This window comes from Amphiura filiformis, chromosome 8, assembly GCF_039555335.1.
Source record: "Amphiura filiformis chromosome 8, Afil_fr2py, whole genome shotgun sequence".
In the NCBI taxonomy this organism is placed as follows: Eukaryota; Metazoa; Echinodermata; class Ophiuroidea; order Amphilepidida; family Amphiuridae; genus Amphiura; species Amphiura filiformis.
Genome location: NC_092635.1, coordinates 53044919 through 53064887, shown reverse-complemented (window position 1 = coordinate 53064887; position 19969 = coordinate 53044919). Strand labels below are relative to the sequence as shown.

General features: G+C 39.2%; 2 protein-coding genes across 2 annotated transcripts in view; one reads left to right on the top strand and one right to left on the bottom strand.

The window, feature by feature from the left end:
* The window catches only part of LOC140158307 (protein FAM219A-like), a 280263-nt gene extending 268772 nt beyond the window's left edge, over window positions 1-11491 (bottom strand). Inside the window, exons 1-2 of the mRNA XM_072181410.1 lie at window positions 11352-11491; window positions 5389-5542 (exon numbers count right to left, since the gene is read on the bottom strand). Coding sequence (XP_072037511.1) covers window positions 5389-5542; window positions 11352-11483 — 286 coding nt within the window. The 5' untranslated portion in view covers window positions 11484-11491. The remainder of the gene's footprint in view (window positions 1-5388; window positions 5543-11351) is intronic.
* A 279-nt stretch (window positions 11492-11770) lies between these two features.
* The window catches only part of LOC140159211 (dynein intermediate chain 2, ciliary-like), an 80476-nt gene continuing 72277 nt past the window's right edge, over window positions 11771-19969 (top strand). Inside the window, 1 exon segment of the mRNA XM_072182605.1 lies at window positions 11771-11899. Within this exon segment, the coding sequence (XP_072038706.1) occupies window positions 11873-11899 (27 nt within the window). The 5' untranslated portion in view covers window positions 11771-11872.

Below are 19969 nucleotides of genomic sequence, written 5' to 3'. Positions count from 1 at the left end.
TGCAAAGTTGAATGATGTGGATAAATTTGTGCAATATTCAGAAGCCAATTATCCCTTTATTATATAGGCTTTCACTTATAAGCACCATAGATGTATATTATTTCAGCCCCTGTGCAAGAGATCCAATATGGCGGATATCCCACATCATCATGCATGAGGATGAAAGAAATCCACCTTCTATTCAAATTCTTTGGCAGGACCTTGAACCTGTAACACTGCATTGGATGCTGCAGCTCAGTTCTCAACAACAGCTGTCAAACATGACATTAATCATCTCAGGTAAAGTTCATGCATACAAAATTATCGCACATATCCACAGGTAATTTTGAAATCTTGCACAAAATATGCATAATTTCATCAGAAAATTTAAAAAAAATATGCTAGATATTTGATTCCAAGAGGTGTACTTGACCACTGAACAATGACCGTCATATGTAAATCTCAATGTCAAAAAACCTTGAAGAGTAGAATTTCAGACAGTGATTCTACCTTGAGTTTAAAAGCTTCAGGGCATATCTGTCTGTGTTTTAGTTGAATTCATTGGCATATTATGTATGAGTAACACAATGTGTGCGCAATGATGTACACATGCATGCATGTACAGTATGAGGATATATAAGACATGTAATACAATGCCTCAAATGGTCAGGTCTGTGGTTTGTTGGAAATATGATCCCCAGATCAAGAAATTAATTAATTATGAGAAATATTCATATCTCAAGACAGATACGGTTGTCCTTCCAGAAGATCAATATTTTTTGCAAGCCTGTACAAAAACTGTCAAATTTGTTTTGAACACCTCCTGCATTACAATTTATGTGGAAAGGGATATGTATTCTTTTACAGAATCATATTTTGTCTTAACTGCTCCATGAGCATACAAATAGCCAGGGGGACTCAAGAAATGCACTGTATGTACACATGTGTGCACCAAAACTGAGTAAATATTGCCTTTTTTTGATTTGAGGTGAATTTAGTCCAAAAAAGGAACATTTGTTGGCTAAATTTTCATATTTGGGAGTATTTTGCTGCAAGGGTGAAACTCATTGACGGGGTGTTTTGAAAAACATTGGCCATGCGTTGGTACACAATCATACATGAGCCCCCCCCCCCGCACCACACCCGGATAAATAGATCAACTTGATCCACAGACAAGAGGAAAAGTTCGAGCAAGTTCTAACCTTTGTTATTTCCGTTTCCTACTTATTCATTACATGTACACCGTTATGGAACTTTATCTATGAGTGAACATAATAAAAAGATAAGAATTTTGTAAGTGTGGAAAAAATGTAGCTCCACACTGACTATCCTCTGTAAGTCCCTTTAAAACACCTCGGAAATTTTACAACAGGTCCCATGTCTCAAATCTGACACATGTACTGTTAAAATAATACTGCGTACTTGAAGGTCAGACATTGTAGAGCTCGTACTCCAGGAATGATCAAAGATGGCAAGTCAATATAACTTCAGGTCATTATTTTGTACAAAATTAGTCAGGATTGATTCAATCATGCACAAACATGCCCAGTCTAATTGTGCATTATTGGGTTATTCCAGTTGAAATCCATACGACCCCCTATGGAAGACATGACTAATCTTTCACACAGGGAGTGTGAATTTCAAATGGGGTTACCTGAATTGGTGATTCCATTTGAAATATACACACCCTGTGTGGGAGATTAAGTCATGTCTTCCATAAGGGGTATATGGATTTCAACCGGAATAGCCTGCTGTAATGCCACATTGCCATACATGTAGTGATGCAATACTAGCCATATAGGTAAATGTGTACATGGAGTATATAAGGCCTCTTTCATGTACTAAGAATCTCAATATGGCAGTTTTACCCTTCAATGCAAGTTAGGAAATCCATCGTGCAAAATTCAATTGATCAAATGTGAAGGTCCTCTGTAGCGCAACTTAAATATCACGTAGAACAAAATGCTATGAGATGCAGTTTATAGTCTAGTAAGTTATTACTACAACGATATATCAAAATGTCTAGTTTAAATAGTTGTTGTTATTTTGTTAACATATTCCAAATGATCAAACAACAAGCTAGTTTAGTAAAAGTGGCTGATAAATAACAACAAAATATAATTTAAATAGGTAAAATAAAATTATGTGAGAAAAAAAGGCAATAACTGAATAATGTACACAAAGCTTTGTACACTTGTGGCTATCGAGTTCAGACATATCATAAAAATACCAAAACTGATTTTGTTTGTTTATTCTTTTTTTCTTTCAAAAATCTGAATTTTATCTAAACAAATACTCAATAAAATCGCTGAAAGCGACATCAGATTGACAAACATGTGATTACAAAAAAAAAGCTCATCACAAAGAGGAAAGGACATATTGAGCAAAGATCTAAAACAGAGGTCATTAGGGTTAAATAAAATTATGTTAAAAACAAAAATGCCTTTTCAGGCAGGACAATAATGTAAACCCCACCCACCCAAAAAAACCAGGATATATACAGTGTATATATTTTGTCATTTACTCTACAGGTATGCTTTTCCTAAAAACATAATTATGTCTCTGTCAAAATTGAATTTGAATGTGTATTACATATTTACCCAGACAGGTCCTGCTCTTTGTGATCAGGCATACATTAATCTTCCCTTTCTAAAAACTAAGTTGCTCATTATTTTGTCAAGCACATGGTTACTTTTAAGGGATCTAAAATGAGCGTTTATTATGCGTTTCGACAGTATTTTTTGTGGGACATGAGAGCACCTCAGACCTATCGAATTGCATTCTGAATCTGAAGCATGTCTTTCTGATATCAAATAATTTTCATTTTTAAAAATCACAATATAATACAAATTTTATGACAAATTATAAAAATTTGATATTTTTCAAATTTTGATATATAACAGTCCTCGAAGTAAATTATATAAATCTAATGATATATTTTAAAGTGTATGTAGCAGGGAGGAAAAGCCGACGGTCAATTCAAAATTTTGACCTTTCATATTGAAGATATGGATTTTTTTCCCAAAAAGAAAATTTTTTTGGTGTTTTGGGAAAAAAATCCATATCTTCAATACTGAAAGGTCAAAATTTTCAATTGATCGTCGGCTTTTCATCCCACCTACATACACTTTAAGTATAAATCATCAGATTTATAAAGTTTACTTCAAGAACTGTTAAATATCAAAAATATCAATTTTTAATGATTTGCCATAAAATTTGTATTAAATTGCGAATTTCAAAAGATCAAAATTATTTGATATCAGAATGACATTCTTCGTATTCAGAATGCAATTCGATATGTCTGATGTGCTCTAATGTCCCAAAATAAATACTGTCCAAACGTACCCCAGCCCTTAAGTTTACATGTAGGTACTGACATGGTATAGAATGTTTTCACTGTTTAGTCTTCTGACAAGAATCTCAGTGAAGATATTTATCTTTCAGACAGCGAGTCTACACCAAACAGACTATATTACACCATAAGGACCAGAGTGGATCAACATAAAAATTGATTTTCTTCATGTTGCTTTAGTTCTTATTATTTGACTTGCTGAAGTCGGTAGCATGTTTGAACAAATCAAATACAAATGAAAACTGAAAAGAGGACCGTTGATGGGAGTTATAAAAATGTATAACACTGCACCTAATGAAAATGTTTTTCTCATTTGCCCCCATTTTTGATTGCAACAGATGATTACCATAAACAACATGCTCATCTATCACGGCACAGTTCTTTGACCACAATACATTTGCACATTCATTGAACGACCTTTAAAAATTTGGGTACAAAAACTCATAGTCTGAAACTTGAGGTCAAATGTTGCACTATTATTTTTTAATTGAGATTATTGAACTGTACCATTGGGATGAGCCATTGTGGTCCATAGTGACTTTATTATTAGTAAGTTAAAGTCATCTTCATTGAATTTGAAAGTTGACAACTAAAAATGCATTAAAAGGAGCCAGCCTTTGTGCATGAAAAACACAGAAAAAACACACTGACCATTAATACTTGCAAAACATGTATCACTCGATAGCAACTTAGTCAAGTTAAATTTCAAAAGTGAATGATACTTCATATCAATGATACCCCAAATCAGCATTAGATGACCTTTTCAGAGTTGCAATCAAATAGTAAATGTACCTGGATATATAACCTTGGGTTCTAAATTCCAAAGCAACCCAATTAAAATTAAAGCCATATTGTAACATTTCCATAAAAACCAGATTATTTCTTTTCCATCAAATATTAGCTTTATTTTAATTTTGAGCTGAACAGCTGAGGTAAAGCAAAGAAAATTGGAATTTACTACAAGCTCCGAAGTCGCCAATGCGCATCACTCCATCAGTCGTGCTACTGTATGGTCCTTTGATGTGTGTATGACTATCCCGCATGCCATGTATCTACAGTGTTATGAACATCGCATACACGTTCATATTTCCATCGTAATAATTAAACAACGGTTCCTGCGTTTTATTCAAAATCTCGGATTATGACAAAACTACAGCACCGTCCTAGAGTCTTGATTTTGCAGGGTATGTCAGTATTATAAAGCACATTATAATTGTGTATTAAACAGAATTTTCAAAAATATTGAGGGCATCCTCCTTAGCAAATGTTACAATATGGCTTACAACTTTTGCTTAACTAGTGGAAACAGGGCTTTAGTCTTTGTATGAGCTGCATGTATTAAATCATGTTCCTATTATATAAGAATGTGAAAGAACAAATATAATTATTTGAAAATAATTATATTAGATATCTTTTTCCAATTTAAGTTGACAGCAACAAGCACCTGCAACATATTAGAGATGAACATGTTTAAAATTGCACAATGTAATACCGGTACTGAATGTAATGCAGAATGACAAAGTCTACCCCACACATGCTGAAACAGTTGACCATATGCTAATCATTGAATGCAAGATAGTAATTAAAGTCAAGGGATGAGACGTTGCAAGTAGTCCTTCTCACTAAGCAATGCGACTGCATGGAAGTGTATCCAATAACACACTCTAGATGTGTATGCATGGGTCCCATTTCAAAAAACTTTGGAATACCCTTTGGGCTCATATAGTGCAAAAGTATCTTCTCTGATGGCCTAATTATTAAGCTATTCCATTTAAAATCCACACTACCCCTGTGGAAGATTTTGATAATATCTCCCACAGGGGGAGTATGAATTTCAAATAGAGTGAACATATTTGGCAGTTCTATTTGAATTTCATACACCCTCTGAGAAAGATTCAACCTGAATCTTCCACAGAGGGAAGGTGAGTTTCAAATGGAACCATCTGTGTTCATTCCATTTGAAATTCATACTCCCCCTGTGGAAGATATTTCCACAATCTTCCACAGGGGTAGTGTGGATCTTAAATGGAATAGTCCATTGCTCCAAACTTGCCTACCTATTTTAAGTTGCAATGAGGATGGTTTCCTAAGTGTTCGCAGCGTAGTTGTAGTTTCATCGTTTCCGTTCACTTCCGGAACAAGCGAGTGCGTTTCATTCTCTATCACCTCCTGGTGGTGGTTTATGTCACCGTTGGCACTTACTGTTACTACCTGGATGGGGGGGGGGGGCAAAATAAAAAGAGAGATTTCATATTTAAGAAAAGAATGGTGTTGTTTTAACGGATGCTTCCACGAAAACGATATATACCGTAAGATTCACCTAATGGTGCACATGGGCTCCTTTGCCTTACGGTAAATTTCCCATACAAAATAATAGAGAGCTCTCCCTGATACGTGTACTAACTACAAGAATTAATGATCCGTGCCCATATTTGCTGGTGGGATTTTGAGAGAAGGGCACTTTTAGTTCGTGCCTAAAATTCCAGTTATATCAAGGGAGCCTATATATGATTAGGTGAATCTTTACGGTATAGTGAAACACACACAGCTATCATAGAAAATACAGTCCTATTCATAAAAAAGAAAGTAATTTTTCCTCCATTCTTCTGCAAAAGTATGGAATGTCATTGAACATAATTAAAACATGTAATACAATGACCAACATGGTATAGGCCTAAAATAGTTTGCAACTGATAGCAAATAATTTCTACATTCTGTCTCTGTGTGTCCTTTCTGTCAGTCAGCCTTGTCTTCATTTCTCCCCTTTCTCTCATCCTATTTTCTTATTTCAAATTTAAACATTTTTAAAAACAAGACAGTCCATGGAATTGAGCTAGCGAGACTGTTGGGCAAAAAAGAGAAAAGTCACTTGAAAATGCTGGGTACAAGGTTAGTGTGATAGTTTTCAGCAAACTTGTAAAAATACACGACATACAAGTAATAGTTTCCGAATAATTGGCAGCATTGTCCTTTTTATCCAAAGTAGGTGTCCAAAACTTCATTAATTTATTATGTTACAGGCATTTGTTTTTTATCTAATTGTTAAAGTTTCGACTCCTCAAAGTAATTAAAGGATCAAAAAATTTTATTCAATATTTTTAAAAAACAAAATTATCTTTCAAGATGTTTTAAATTCCAGATGAAACAGTCACATGTGAAGGTCCTCCACAGTATGGACAAGGCCACATAATATAATAAAAAGATACTTCAATTAGGTACAAGTATGGTCAAGATAATCTGGAATGGATGAAATTTTTTGATCCTTTAATAACTTTCAGGAGTGTACAAAAATGTATATATACATGTACAGTTGTATGCAAAAGGAATAATTTTGTCACAGTTTTCTTTGAAACATACTGAAAATGTAAAAAGTTAGAAAGTTAAGTCATTTTGGACCCCAAACACCACGATAAATAGGCTTCAAATGCAAATTTTCTAGGCTCTTGGATGGGCTTTGAAACCTAAACCCTGCACATTTCATCTTCAATTATTTCTGGCCTGCCGCTAAGTTGAAAATGTTGCACACCCCTGATCTAAAAGAAACTTCCCCTCTCCCTCTCTCTCTCTCTACTATAATAGTCATCTCTCTTAACCACTGTATCTCAAGTAACTCTTACATCATGCTGTATTATTCACACGTGCATGGATCCCTGAATGAATTCTAACCAATAAAACAGTTGTTGATTAATGAGAATTCAAAAGCCACTTGTGTAAACACATCCGAGCAACGGTTTTTTAATTACGAACCATTATTAGATATGCACTGATTTGAGTAATTTCCGCAATCCAATTTCCACTCGTTCCACCCAGCTGAATCCCAGACAGTTCAGCCCAACCTCTGTGAGCCCAACAAGAAGGAAGTATATGCATAACTGGGCTATTCCAATTGAAATCCATATACCCCATGTGGAAGACATAACCTTAATCTTCCACACAGGGAGTGTGAATTTCAAATGGAGTTACCTGAATAGGTTCCATTTGAAATCTACACCTCTTCTGTAGAAGATTAATATCATGTCTTCTACAGGGGGTGTATGGATTTCAACTGGAATAACCCATTTACTTGAAGATGCTGTATCTTCATGGAAGGACATCATCAGTTATATATATTCAGACAGTAAAAATTCAGTGTCTGCTTTGGTACCAGACAGTAAAATTCAGTGTCTGCTTGGTACCAGACAGTAAAAATTCAGTGTCTGCTTGGTACCAGACAGTAAAAATTCAGTGTCTGCTTGGTACCAGACAGTAAAAATTCAGTGTCTGCTTGGTACCAGACAGTAAAAATTCAGTGTCTGCTTGGTACCAGACAGTAAAAATTCAGTGTTTGCTTGGTACCAGACAGTCAAAATTCAGTGTTTGCTTGGTACCAGAATGTGGCATGTTTCACAATAAAAGCTCGCATTTCACTCTTGAATTGAAAGGTTTGCCAAATGGTCTGAAAGATAATTCAGGTCACTATTGCTAAGTCTGGAAAAACATGCATGTGGGAATGTGCTAGTAAAAGAAATCTGCATTTTTACTTAGGGAAGCAAAATTTTTAGCCAGCAGCCTCCTTGTTCATAAACCATTGCTTGCACTTGCAGTCATCAAATCTGTCTTATTTTCAAGAAGTCTGGCTAACATACACAACCTGTATAAAACCTAGATACATTAAACACAAGCCATACAAGATTGCAGTGGGTTTTTTCTAAAGATTACAAAATGTTAAAATTTTGTTCTATTGAATGGCTGCCAGCTATGGAAAGTTATCAGACCTACTGCTTCTGAAGGTGACTCCAACGAGATTATTATGTTTCCATATGGTAAATTACCCTAGAAATCCCCCCCCCCCCAGTAAAAACCCAAAATTATGAAAATGTCCACTTTTTGCAGTAATTTTGGGCAAAATTTATTGATTTTGCCCCTGCCCCAAAAAATCCCCCCCCCCCATAAAAAAATCCTGGCGCCGCCACTGGAAGTTGGTACACTGGTACAATTTTTTGACAGAATAAGTCTAAAAGTTAATACTAAGCAGATCCAGAATACAGAAAAATGTCTATATAATTATCAATAACCAGCAATGAAAAAATTTGATTTGTGGCCATGTATCCCATAGGCCCTTGTGCACTTAGTGAATCCATTCAGGGAAATGTCACTGTTATCTTCCCAGGTGGTGTGGCTATAGCACACTAGTCAGTGAGTATTGAACATTCCAGTGCGTCACATATCTCAAGTGGCTTCAAAATTCTCAATTTATTTTGTGTCTGAAAGGAGCTGTGATCAACTACTACTGTTTGCTTTCACTGTGTATGAAATATCTGCTTGTATAGACCATGGCATCAGGTTACTTCATGGTGAAATGTTTGAAGCATTATTAAAACAATGTCGGCCAAAGATATCATTTTAAAGTTTTGTAGTTACTACTACAGTACATGTATGTATTCCAATTATTAATTTAGGTAAGGGACAAAAAAAATGCTATTTGTGCCAACAGAAACATTTGAAATGAAAGACTTTTGAAAGTGAAAGAAGCCAATATATTTTTCATATCCTTTGAAAAGTATTGCAATGTATTGCATGTGAAAAGATTGCTATAATAATTAGTATCTGGAGTCTATAAAGATATACATGTGTTAAGCGTGTAATATTTTTATCATCATTTACTGGTGATTACCCCCTTCTACAGACTTAATTACATGGTTCCAAGGGCCCAGGGCTTACTTTAATACACACATATTAATGTGGCACTACGTACTTAGGTTGCAAGCCTGGAGTTGGAAGCTTTTTGGAAGTGTTCACACACTTTCTGTACCCCTTTTAGGGGGTACTACAGCCCTCAATAAATTTGTGTCTATTTTTGCATTTTTCTCAAAAACTAATAACACAGTGGTAACAAAGTTATGTATATTATAGGGGCAAGGAATCCAATTACTACACTGGAATTTCAGTGACCCAAGACAAGCGGTTTGTTATTTATGATAAGAAAAGTGGTACCGCTAGGATGTACCTCATTTTCATCATATATATACTGAACCGCTTGTCTTGAGTCACTGAAATTTCAGTGTAGTAATTGGATTCCTTGCCCCAATAATATACATAACTTTTGTTACCAGTGTGTTATTATATTTTGAGAAAAATGCAAAAATAGTCACAGTAGAAGTGTAGTACCCCCTTAAATGCAAAGTGAAAAGTCAAACACGTACAAAACCTGATATTTTCATCTGGTAATGACAGATGACTAAAAATATACCCTTCTTATTATGAGAATAAACTATGAGCTTATATGGCGGTAGCTAGTTGGGGCACAAATTAGTAAATTTTGTTCTGCACCACTTCCCCCCCCCCCTACTTTTTTTTTTTATTATAGAGCGTTCTGGCCAAAAAATTTGGGTCAACAATTCAGTGAAATTGAGACACACATTGTTAGGAAAACACTCTCTGGGTAATGTTTTATACCCTTTCAGATGAAAAATTCACAATTGAAAGGGTCCAAAAAATGGAATACACCCCTTCAGAAAATAAAACCCTGCAAGTGTATTTTTTCTGCGGCATGGGCACCCTTTGATTAAAAAAAATTGAAAAAAGTTTTTTTGATAATTTGTAAGTAAATGTCTGTTGTCAAAATAGTTGACAGCATGCACAAAACATGTCAGGAGATCCCTCCTATATATACCACTTTCAATGGCCAAAACCCACAAGCTTCTAGGGGCCCTAACCAGTGGCCCCAAGGCAGGACCCTAAACCCTGTGTATGAAACGCTATGTTCTATTTGGTTAGTGGCACTTTAAATTATTTCATTTTTAATGTGGTACTTTACAGAATCTATTTTAGAATGCCTGCTATTGACCAACAACAGACCTACATGTACCAGTACCAGTAGGATATAAAGACAGCAAGTTTTTATTCTAATGCTGACTTGAATTATTTTATTTTTCATTAAATTTTTTTAAAGAAATGGAACATGATGAGGGAATCCTTAAAATGACCCCTACAAGACAAACAAGTGAAATCATCAGCAGGGTATGTCTGACATGACATTTTGAGAGTTTGAATTTTTGATTATTTCTTATTCAATTTTTAAATTGACTTTTTCAAGAAAATAATGAAATTGGAATCAACTTGCACATCAATGCAAATCCAAGAAGCAACAAATTTCCAAGGGCTGCTCCATTTCATTATGAACAATAATTATATCCCCATAAACAAACCAAACAAATCCTGCAGACATGGTATGAATGCATCCCATCTTCATGTAGGGTTTACAGTTTGATCTGTCTATCACCAAGAAACAAACATTAAAATAAATACACAATAACATTGGCATGCTAAGTATATTATTGACTTTGTACATTTTTGTGTACACTAATAAGCCAACAAAATTCAGTTGACTGTGCCCTTATCCTGTACATTTGTAGTTCATTCATGATAACATCAAAACACATACTTGTACGTTCTTGTTGAGCTTATGCATGTTATGCATGACTGGGTGTCCTTGCACAGAGTACATGTTTCCACATTTACCAATCATCGATTGATCAGTTTTCACTGACAATAACATCCATTTATTCCCCTTAAAAGTTGGTACATGAGTGTGGATCTAGTATTAAACATATGCATGCAGATGTGACTGACTTGTCAGTGCTCTGTCATTGATAAAATGACTGAGAAAATAACATCAAGTCGGTTACACCAGGATTCACAAAATAACAAAACCAAAGGTTGGTTTGTTTACATCACAGGCAGTGCCGTGATCATATTCATCACAATATAATTTCCATTATTTGGGATATTTCCATATTATAAATATCTCCATAAAATGACCATACTGCAGTGACTAGCGAGTGGTGATGCACGTCATCCCTGTAATAATCATCATGCATCATCTAGTTGCTGCTGGGCCGGCTGTACTTGACACAGTGTATTCTATACACAGGTTTTAATGCAAATGCTGTGCATGTGTGCATTGATCAATTGCATATCTGGAAGCTTACAATCACGGTCAGTAAAACATGGTGTAAAACACACGACACAACTAACTAACCTTCATCTGATCGTTAGCTGATGTTGTGTATCCAGAATCTGTTTCGTCTTCATCCATTCCTTGCATTATAGAGTAAAAATGAAGCCTTTTTCCCCTATTTATTCCTCCACCTCCCTCATACTTGTTATCCATCTGTGACAAATTTTAGCCGACTGATGAGTGGGGCAGCGCCACCTGTGGTTTGTAAGGGGAATGCCCATTTAGTTTAAAACTTTGTTTATGTAATATTTATTTTAAATTTTTTTTCCATTTATTTTACAAATTCAATATGTAAATTTTTTTTTTATTAAACATTATTTTTTTGTTATGTGAAATAATTAGTTTTAGATTTTTATAAATAAATTTTACTCGTAAAGAAATAAACTACTACAAAGGTCAATATTTAGTAGCATAAAGGTCAAACTGCGCGCATGCTCAGTTTCCCTAACAACAGACTCGATGAAGTAAATTTGGTTGAATACTACAAAATTTTGTCCATATAAATAGTGTTCTAATAGCAGAAATCAACAGCTGTCATCAAAATGCCACCCATAAAGGGGAAGGTTAAGGTATGGTAATTTTGCAAGTTTGTTACTTTACTGATCAGAGATCTCTTTTTCTCAAAATCTTGTATTTTTAAATCGTGTTCTGTAAAATTAAATGTCATCGACCATGTCACTGTGTAATCATGGTAATCATGTAGACAGAGGTAAAAAACGTAAGCTTACTTGATTGAATAATTGAACCAGGGGAGATCTGTTCCTTTAGACTACCCTCGCTATAAAGGGACTAAATTATTACTTCTGCATCAAGGTTTAAACTGAATTTATACTCAATCGCTTTTGCAGAAAAGCGATTCTCACGCACGCTCAGACTCAGTGTTTACGGCGATCTTTTCTTTTAGTTTTAGACCACCCGAGACGAGTTATATAAGGTTAAAATTACGATTTTACCAAATTAAACTTTCACAACAAGGTTAAATATGTTCTTAGCTATACAAACATACCTTTTATTTCGTCGAACAAGCTTTATTTTGTTCGAAAATCCACGTTTTTATCGAAATTTTTGAAGTAAAAGAGCTGAATACTCAACCGGTGATACAAACTCCAATTTGCCTTTCGCGTAGCACGAGCGCTTGATGTACGATCGTTTTGACGGTGATTTATGCTCGCGTATCAAGCATTTTTAAGCGCGTTTGACAGTATTTTACTGCATGACGCAATTGTGTATAATTCAAGATGGCGAATTTCTCTAAAAACACAATGTATTTTTCTTTTAAAAAATCCCTCATTTCACACATTCTTTGCCACTTTTCACTCATCTGATCATCTTTCTTTTTATGTGACGGAAGTGATGCTGATTGTATGAAGGTATGTTTTTTGCTTTTCCGATCATTTTTAAATTGTTCTTTGAGACAAAAACTTCTTTGCAGAATAGCTGTTTTCACATGTTTTCAAAAAGTTGTTTTAACCTTGTTTTTTACCCCATAATTTCCCTCATTTATCGAAGCCCTGCCCTCCTTCCAATACATTAAACCTTGACTTCAAAGTGTTTGGCAACTGTTTAACCTTGATGCAAAAGTAAATCTTGATGCAAAAGTAATAATTTAGTCCCTATATAGCGAGGGTGGTCTAAAGGAAAAGATCGCCGTGTTTACTTACAAGTTATATTTCAATTTCTAGAGTAGTTCACCACGTAAACTTGTATCGCTCAAAATTCGGATCGCTCGCCATTAAGTTTACTGCTTCCTGTGTTTTGAAATTTGTTGACGTTTTAACGATTCCCGGTCGATTATTTTAGCTGTGTCACGTCACATGCATGACGCTGGTGGCAGGCTGCGACAAATCGCCTGTCCGATAGCCCGGGGCAATCACATTTTTTGTCGCGCAATTAAAACTCTGAAGAGCTGTGCCCGATCGGGCAAGTCTAAATTTAAACCAATTAAGTATTTCTGTCCAACTTGGCGTGTTCACAGAAGTAAAAAAACGTCAAAACAAAGTAGAAAACTTCAAAACAAAGTAGAAAACTTCTTGAAATGGAACTCAAACTTCGCTAGGCACTCGTATCCCACACCAGACTTGCAGACATATGTATACAATGTATATGCTAAGGCTAATGAAAGTTGATTCCCAGTTTCCCGTTACCCTACTCCGCTCAAAACAATTTGCTGGCCAAATATTTCATTATTTTGAATAAAATGTTGATTTCTAAACAACTTTAACATAAAAATAAATAATTATGGTTTTAAATATATCATAAATCTCTTTCTGTTGATTTTCAGGGATTTTCTTTGCAGTGGGAGTATGGTATATGGTTAATAATGAATTATTAATGAATACCTACTCAATTCTCTGTCCCGCACTTTTGATCTGCTCTGATCTCATCCCGTAAAAAATATTGTGACATTTTTCATAATAGTTGTACAATCACCTTCATGTGGTTGTAAACTACATCTGTAAACTACAAACTGTGATTTATCACATGTATACATTGGTAGTTATTGGTTTACACCTGTAACAGATGCAATAATGAAATGGTATAAAATAATGAATAATGAATAATGAAATGGTCACCTACACAGTCATGAAAAATAATGTAACGGGAAACTGGGAATTGACTTTCATTAGCCTAATGAACATCATGCCGTTACGTGACGTATTGGAAGTTTGGCCAATTATAGAACCTGTTTCGTGCAAATATCATGACGTCAGCTGGCCATGTATTTGCATAGGATTGAGATTGAGATGTACTATAGTGGTTGGCGAAATACGTAAATCGCCGTGACTTTACTGACAAAATTTCACATAAAATACACATTATTTTCCATGTAAGAAACAAACAGTGAAATAATTGAATGAAATGTTCATTTTTTATGCATTTCATGAATACTCATTTATTTATCAACTTAACTGAGAAAAAGTATTGGATTTCCGTAAGAATGAAACTGCCAAATTCGGCACACTTACGGTACTATGCACTGCACTGCATGATGAGTACGGTACCGGTATGTGACTTTGTCGACAATTGTTGCCGGGAATATGGGTTAATTTCGGGCAATTTCGGGCAACCAATTTTTGGATATTGCCTGCCCGATCGGGCAAGCTAAAAAATAAAATTTGTCGCGGCCTGGCTGGTGGATACCAACCAAACTTCAGGAAAAAAAAACCTCAATCGCCAATAACGATGTGATATGGGACTTACATAGGATTACACAGAGATATTTCTTGCCAAAATTTGACCATTTCTAGGCAAGTTGGCCCTACTTTGTCTGCGTTTTGTGAAAAAGGACAGTCTTAAGTAAGTATAAGTGCAACGCTTTTGATGTTTTGATGTTTCGGGAGACTGGGAGGATCATAATAAAAAATGATGGAGCCTATTCTTGACTGTGTAATATTCCTTCACCACATTGCCGTGCGGTAACAGTCTTATACGATGGACAGATAGTATCAGTTTGTGAATGAGGACATCGTATAAGTTCCTTGTACTATTTCTAGAGGCAGAGCGTCAAGCCGATCAATCGATTCAAATCGCGGAGGCGAAAACGACATCGCTTTTGCAAGTTGAAGAAATCTCAACTTCCCAGCGATATCGCTTGACACGTGAATGCGTCAACCAATCATATACAACCAACTGGATCTATTATTACCTTTCTCGATTATTAATTTTTGGTGATGAATTAATTCAAAGCAATAATTATTGACAACAACTGATGTTTTAAAAATGTATTTTGTGGCATTTAGAATATTTTAATTGTCGTCTACTCTGCAATCACTATCGCCATGATAAGTATAAATGCAAAAGCGACGGGCGATGCATCGCAAAAATCGGCGATTGCCCATCGCTTTCCAAAAGCGTTTAATCGCAGTCGCTCGGCGATCGAGTATAAATTCAGCTTTACTTTTGCATCAAGGTTAAACAGTTGCCAAAAACTTTGAAGTCAAGCCTTCAAGGTTTAATCAGGTGGTATGCGCCGTGCATTCTCTAAATTCAGTAAATTTTCATCGTCAGCTGTGTAATTGAATGGGATTATTTTGAAATTTTAAAACGCTTGAAATATCACAAACAAATAGGCCTATGTTAATAAATAATATAAATACAAGCTAAAACCGTTGGGGTTTGATAATGAACCCCACAAAACTAACGGAGTATATGAAATATATGGAAAATGCCATACGGCTGGGCGGTTTTGCCGGCTCTATCCGACCATCATGCCACTCGCCGCCTGGTTTAATGTAGTACAGGGAACCCATACCGTAGCGTAGTAGCTCCGCACAACGGTATATGTGTACATACAAAAAGCTAGTGCAACACAATTGCATGATTTCAATTAGAGTTTGCACTAAAAATTACAAGGCTCCTGTAGCTTAAATAGTGCATGTTTGTCGTAATATTAATTACACAAATTCTTGTACAATTCTTGCCTGAACTCCTATGCTTGAAATTATGGCGATCCTGACTTTTAGACCACCCGCGCTATATAGGGCTCAAATATTACTATTTCATCAAGGTTTAATATTCTAACAAGCTTAAACTAAAAGTTTCATCTAAGGAGTCAAGCTTTAAACTATTAAACAAAAATAGGCGACAAGCTAAAAACAATTTTTTACCTGTTTTTTAACAAGCTAAAACAAATTTTTGAAAAGAAGCTTAAAACATCAATTTTTTCATCGTAAAAATCATCTAAAAAATCTTTAAAAATACAGTGACCTACCTAATATTACTAATCTATGTTTCCGATGATATCCAAGAAGCTAAAATATTATGAAAGAGGGCAGGGCTTGAGAGTAATGAGGGAAATTACGGGATAAAATACATCACGTTTTTCGAGAAATTCGCCATCTTGAATAAATGCAGAATTGCGTCACACAGTAAAACAATGTCAAACGCACTTGAAAATGCATGATATGCTAGCGTAAGACTCAGTACACCGGTCGATCTTACCGTTTCCGATGTTGATTAAGATACTTCTTGCATCAATCCCGAGATGCGGAAAAAACCACAAGTCATTTTGTCCCACATAAATGAATAAATAACAAAAAACCCCCGATCCCCCGGTGGACTCACCCAACAGGTGACGTCACACCATATGATCGTCCCTTATCCTCCTTGGTCTCCGACTGACACAGACGTGCCTATCGATTGTTCATAGCACTGTGTATCAATTTCTCGACCAAAAGGCGAGATATACGGTTGTAGTTTCACACCTTAGGTAAAACCAAACCGGTATTGTTCGGCTGAGGATAGTTTTGACGGCATTTTCTGGCGAAAAAGTGACAAAAAAAACGATCCAAAACTTAGCTACATATCGTGCCTCCGTTTGTATACGGGACACACGAGCAATTCAAAATGGCCGCTCGTTGACGCCATTCATTTTAGTTTCCCACGTAAAACAACCATTGCAGCCTGTAAGTTACAATAGACGTTTGTACATACACATTGTATTTCATGTACGGTAGGTTATTGTTGCTATGTTAGGGTGATTACTCTATCGTTATGTCTTCATTACCGTCCGATAAAGACGAGTTAATCAGATATTCATACGGTGGGGGTTGGTAGGGACCCGTCGGACATTTTAGTAATAAAGTTAGCCAGTCCTTACTTTACCACTAACGTTAGCGACCAGCCTCCGTGCTCAGGTTTGCTTACTGGGCTTGAGTCGCGTGTTGGGGGGGTAGTGCCCCCTCCTTTTCTCCTCGCTTAGCCTCGGCCCTGTCGGGCTTGCCTTCCCTGGTGACGGAGCGGGACCCACACCCGCTCTGTTTCACCCACAGGGAGTGCTCACGATCTTCTAGATGTCTTTCTTTTGCTTAGGACTCTCCGAGTTCCAGCTTGACGATTGGGATAGGCTCCGTCCATCGCCATAAGACGAAGAAGAAATCTACCAAGGGCACTGGTAAGGTCGACACGGTGGATTCTGCTGTGACAGCCCCTATGGGTCATGGCAGGTCTGCTTAAGGGGCTCCGGTCCCCGGACAAGCAGGCGGTTCCTTCGGGACTGCTAAGCGCGTCCAAGGCTCAGCAGCCAGCGAAAGCACTGACTATACGTCCGGAGCAAAGTAGCAGGCAGCAGAGCGGTAACCACCAGCGAAAACCCTAGCGGGTTTTGCAGCAGGAGGATACCAGTCGACACGGTAGATTCTGCTGTGACAGCCCCTATGGGTCATGGCAGGTCTGCTTAAGGGGCTCCGGTCCCGGACAAGCAGGCGGTTCCTTCGGGACTGCTAGCGCGTCCAAAGGCTCAGCAGCCAGCGAAAGCACTGACTATACGTCGGAGCAAAGTAGCAGGCAGCAGAGCGGTAACCACCAGCGAAAACCCTAGCGGGTTTTGTAGCAGGAGGATACCAGTCCTCTAGCGAAAATCCTCATGGGTTTTTAGCAGGAGGACACCCGTCTGTTGCAGGCATATCTACGGGCTCAAACAGCCACAGTAGTAGCCAGCGACGGGCAGCATGCAAGGGTACCCGGGGCTTGCCTGGGTTGAACCCTAGCATGCATGGGTTCAGCAGAGACGATACCGCTGCTAACGCTGTGGGTGTAGTCTTAGCAGAACCAACTGGGGTTGTCACACGGCAGCGTTCCATGGCGGGACCGCCGAGTGATACCCTGGGCCCTAGAATAGCTGCTGGCTGTCCACAGGGACTGGCTGGCGATTATTCAGGGGTTGGGCTCGCAGTCTCTCACGGGACAGCGCCCCAGGTGCATTCGGTGGCAGCTACAAAGACGAGCTACGGCTTGACTTCAGTGGTAGCCGCTATGCACCGCCCATAGCTGCCGTGAGTGGTCCGCCACACACAGCGACCTTTTGGGCGAAGCTCTAGAGGGTACAGTAAGTAGCTTGAACAGCCTAGCTGATCAACAACCCACTTACGTCCTCGAGAGCCAGCGGAGCGTGGGTGATCCATTATCGTCAATGGGTCAATTACCCTCTCTTGATCGATCACTGTCAAATCAACAGGGCATAGCTCCATTGATTGACGCTGCCTATTCAGGTGGCAAGGTGATTGATCGGGGGTATGCACGCTCAGCTACCCGTGGTACTAGGCAAGCTCCCTCTAGCCAAGGGACAGCCGGTATAGCGGGGCACCCATACACACGGCTTGATCCCCTTGCGGGGAACGCAGTGAGGCATGGGTACAGTGGTACACAGCCGGGAGCCCGCACGGGCACCTACGCTGGAACCACGCATACAGCGGTACACAACCGGGAACCCTCACGGGTACCCATGCTAGTACCGCGCCGGTACCACGCCAGCACACAGCTTGATCCCCCAAACAGGGAACGCGAGGGTACAGCGGTCCACAGTTGGGAACCCTCACGGGTACCCACGCTGATACCGCACCGGTACCGCAGCACTCGCTTTAGTCGCCACAGTCTCTGTGGCAACAAGGGGGGCGGTGCTGGTACTGCAGTACCATGGGGTTACCCTGGTGGCGGATCCTTTCAGGGTCAGCTGCCGGCTGGGTATGCCCGTGGTACCCGCCGCAGGGTGTTTCTTCCACGGCCTAGCACCGTGGCAAGTGTCGCCTAGCGATGGCCACGCAGTACCAACATCAGCTGTTGACCAGGCCAGCAGGCATGGGGCTAACCCAGATCTTGATCAGGGTAGGCCCCGTGCTGCTAGCGCTAGGACGACGGCTGCGAGAGCATGCGGACCCAGTGGTGCCATGGCGGATACCTCAGGGTCTTGCGGGAGTACTCCCTCTTCTGCTGGCAAGTAGTCGGCGAGCCACACAGTGGTTATGCCTTCTTACCCGCTTTCAGATGCCCGTCCTCAGTTACCGTCATCATGGGAGCATGATACGGATACTGTGGGCGAGGGAAAGGAGTCGGAAGCTGAGTCCGGTAGTGACATCACTACAATCTCCTTCCCCCGCTGCCCCGCGAGGGGAGCAACAGCACTGATCTTCCTCCGGACACCCCTAAGGGGGAGTCCATGGAGGAGGACCAGGGATCCTTTCAGTAGGATGCTCAGCTGCTGCTTCCTCACAGGGGCGCCTGCACTCTCATTCCCGCAAACCTCACGGGTAGATATCGTGGGGCTGTCGAGCTCAGTAGAGCTATGGCGCGCCGCGTGCTTGCACGCTTCCTCTGCGTGTAACGCGGGAGGACCACGGACCTACCTGAGGGGATCCGAGAGGGACCCAGATGTCGCTCAAGCGTATCACGCCAGACAACATCTGAGCTCTTCCGCGAGGTGAGCCTATTAGCGGTGCTAACAGCTAGCCTCAACGAGAGCTCCATGGGCCTAGCCCATAGGGTGTCCACTCAGCGCCGGGGGGAGGGGCCTGCCACTCCAATCGCTCAACGCGATGGAAAGGCAGGGTCCTTTTTCTCTTTGGATGCTTCTGCGCCACGGTGGAGGACCGTGCAAAGAAGCTACCAACGGAGCACTCTGAAGAAGTCGGAAACTGCCCTTACCATGGGTAGGAGCTCCGACTTCAGCAGGCCGTGCACCACCAACAGTACCCGAGCCCACTACCTCTGCAGCACCCATTTCTGGGAGGCGCAAGGGTAGCACAGGAACAGCTGGCAAGCCCCGAAGAAGAGCAAGCGCTCTTCCAAGGGAAGCTAGGCAGAGCATTCCTGGGGGCTCAGCGGTTTTTCCACAGGGGATCTCCCAGTGGATCTGACCGCTTATG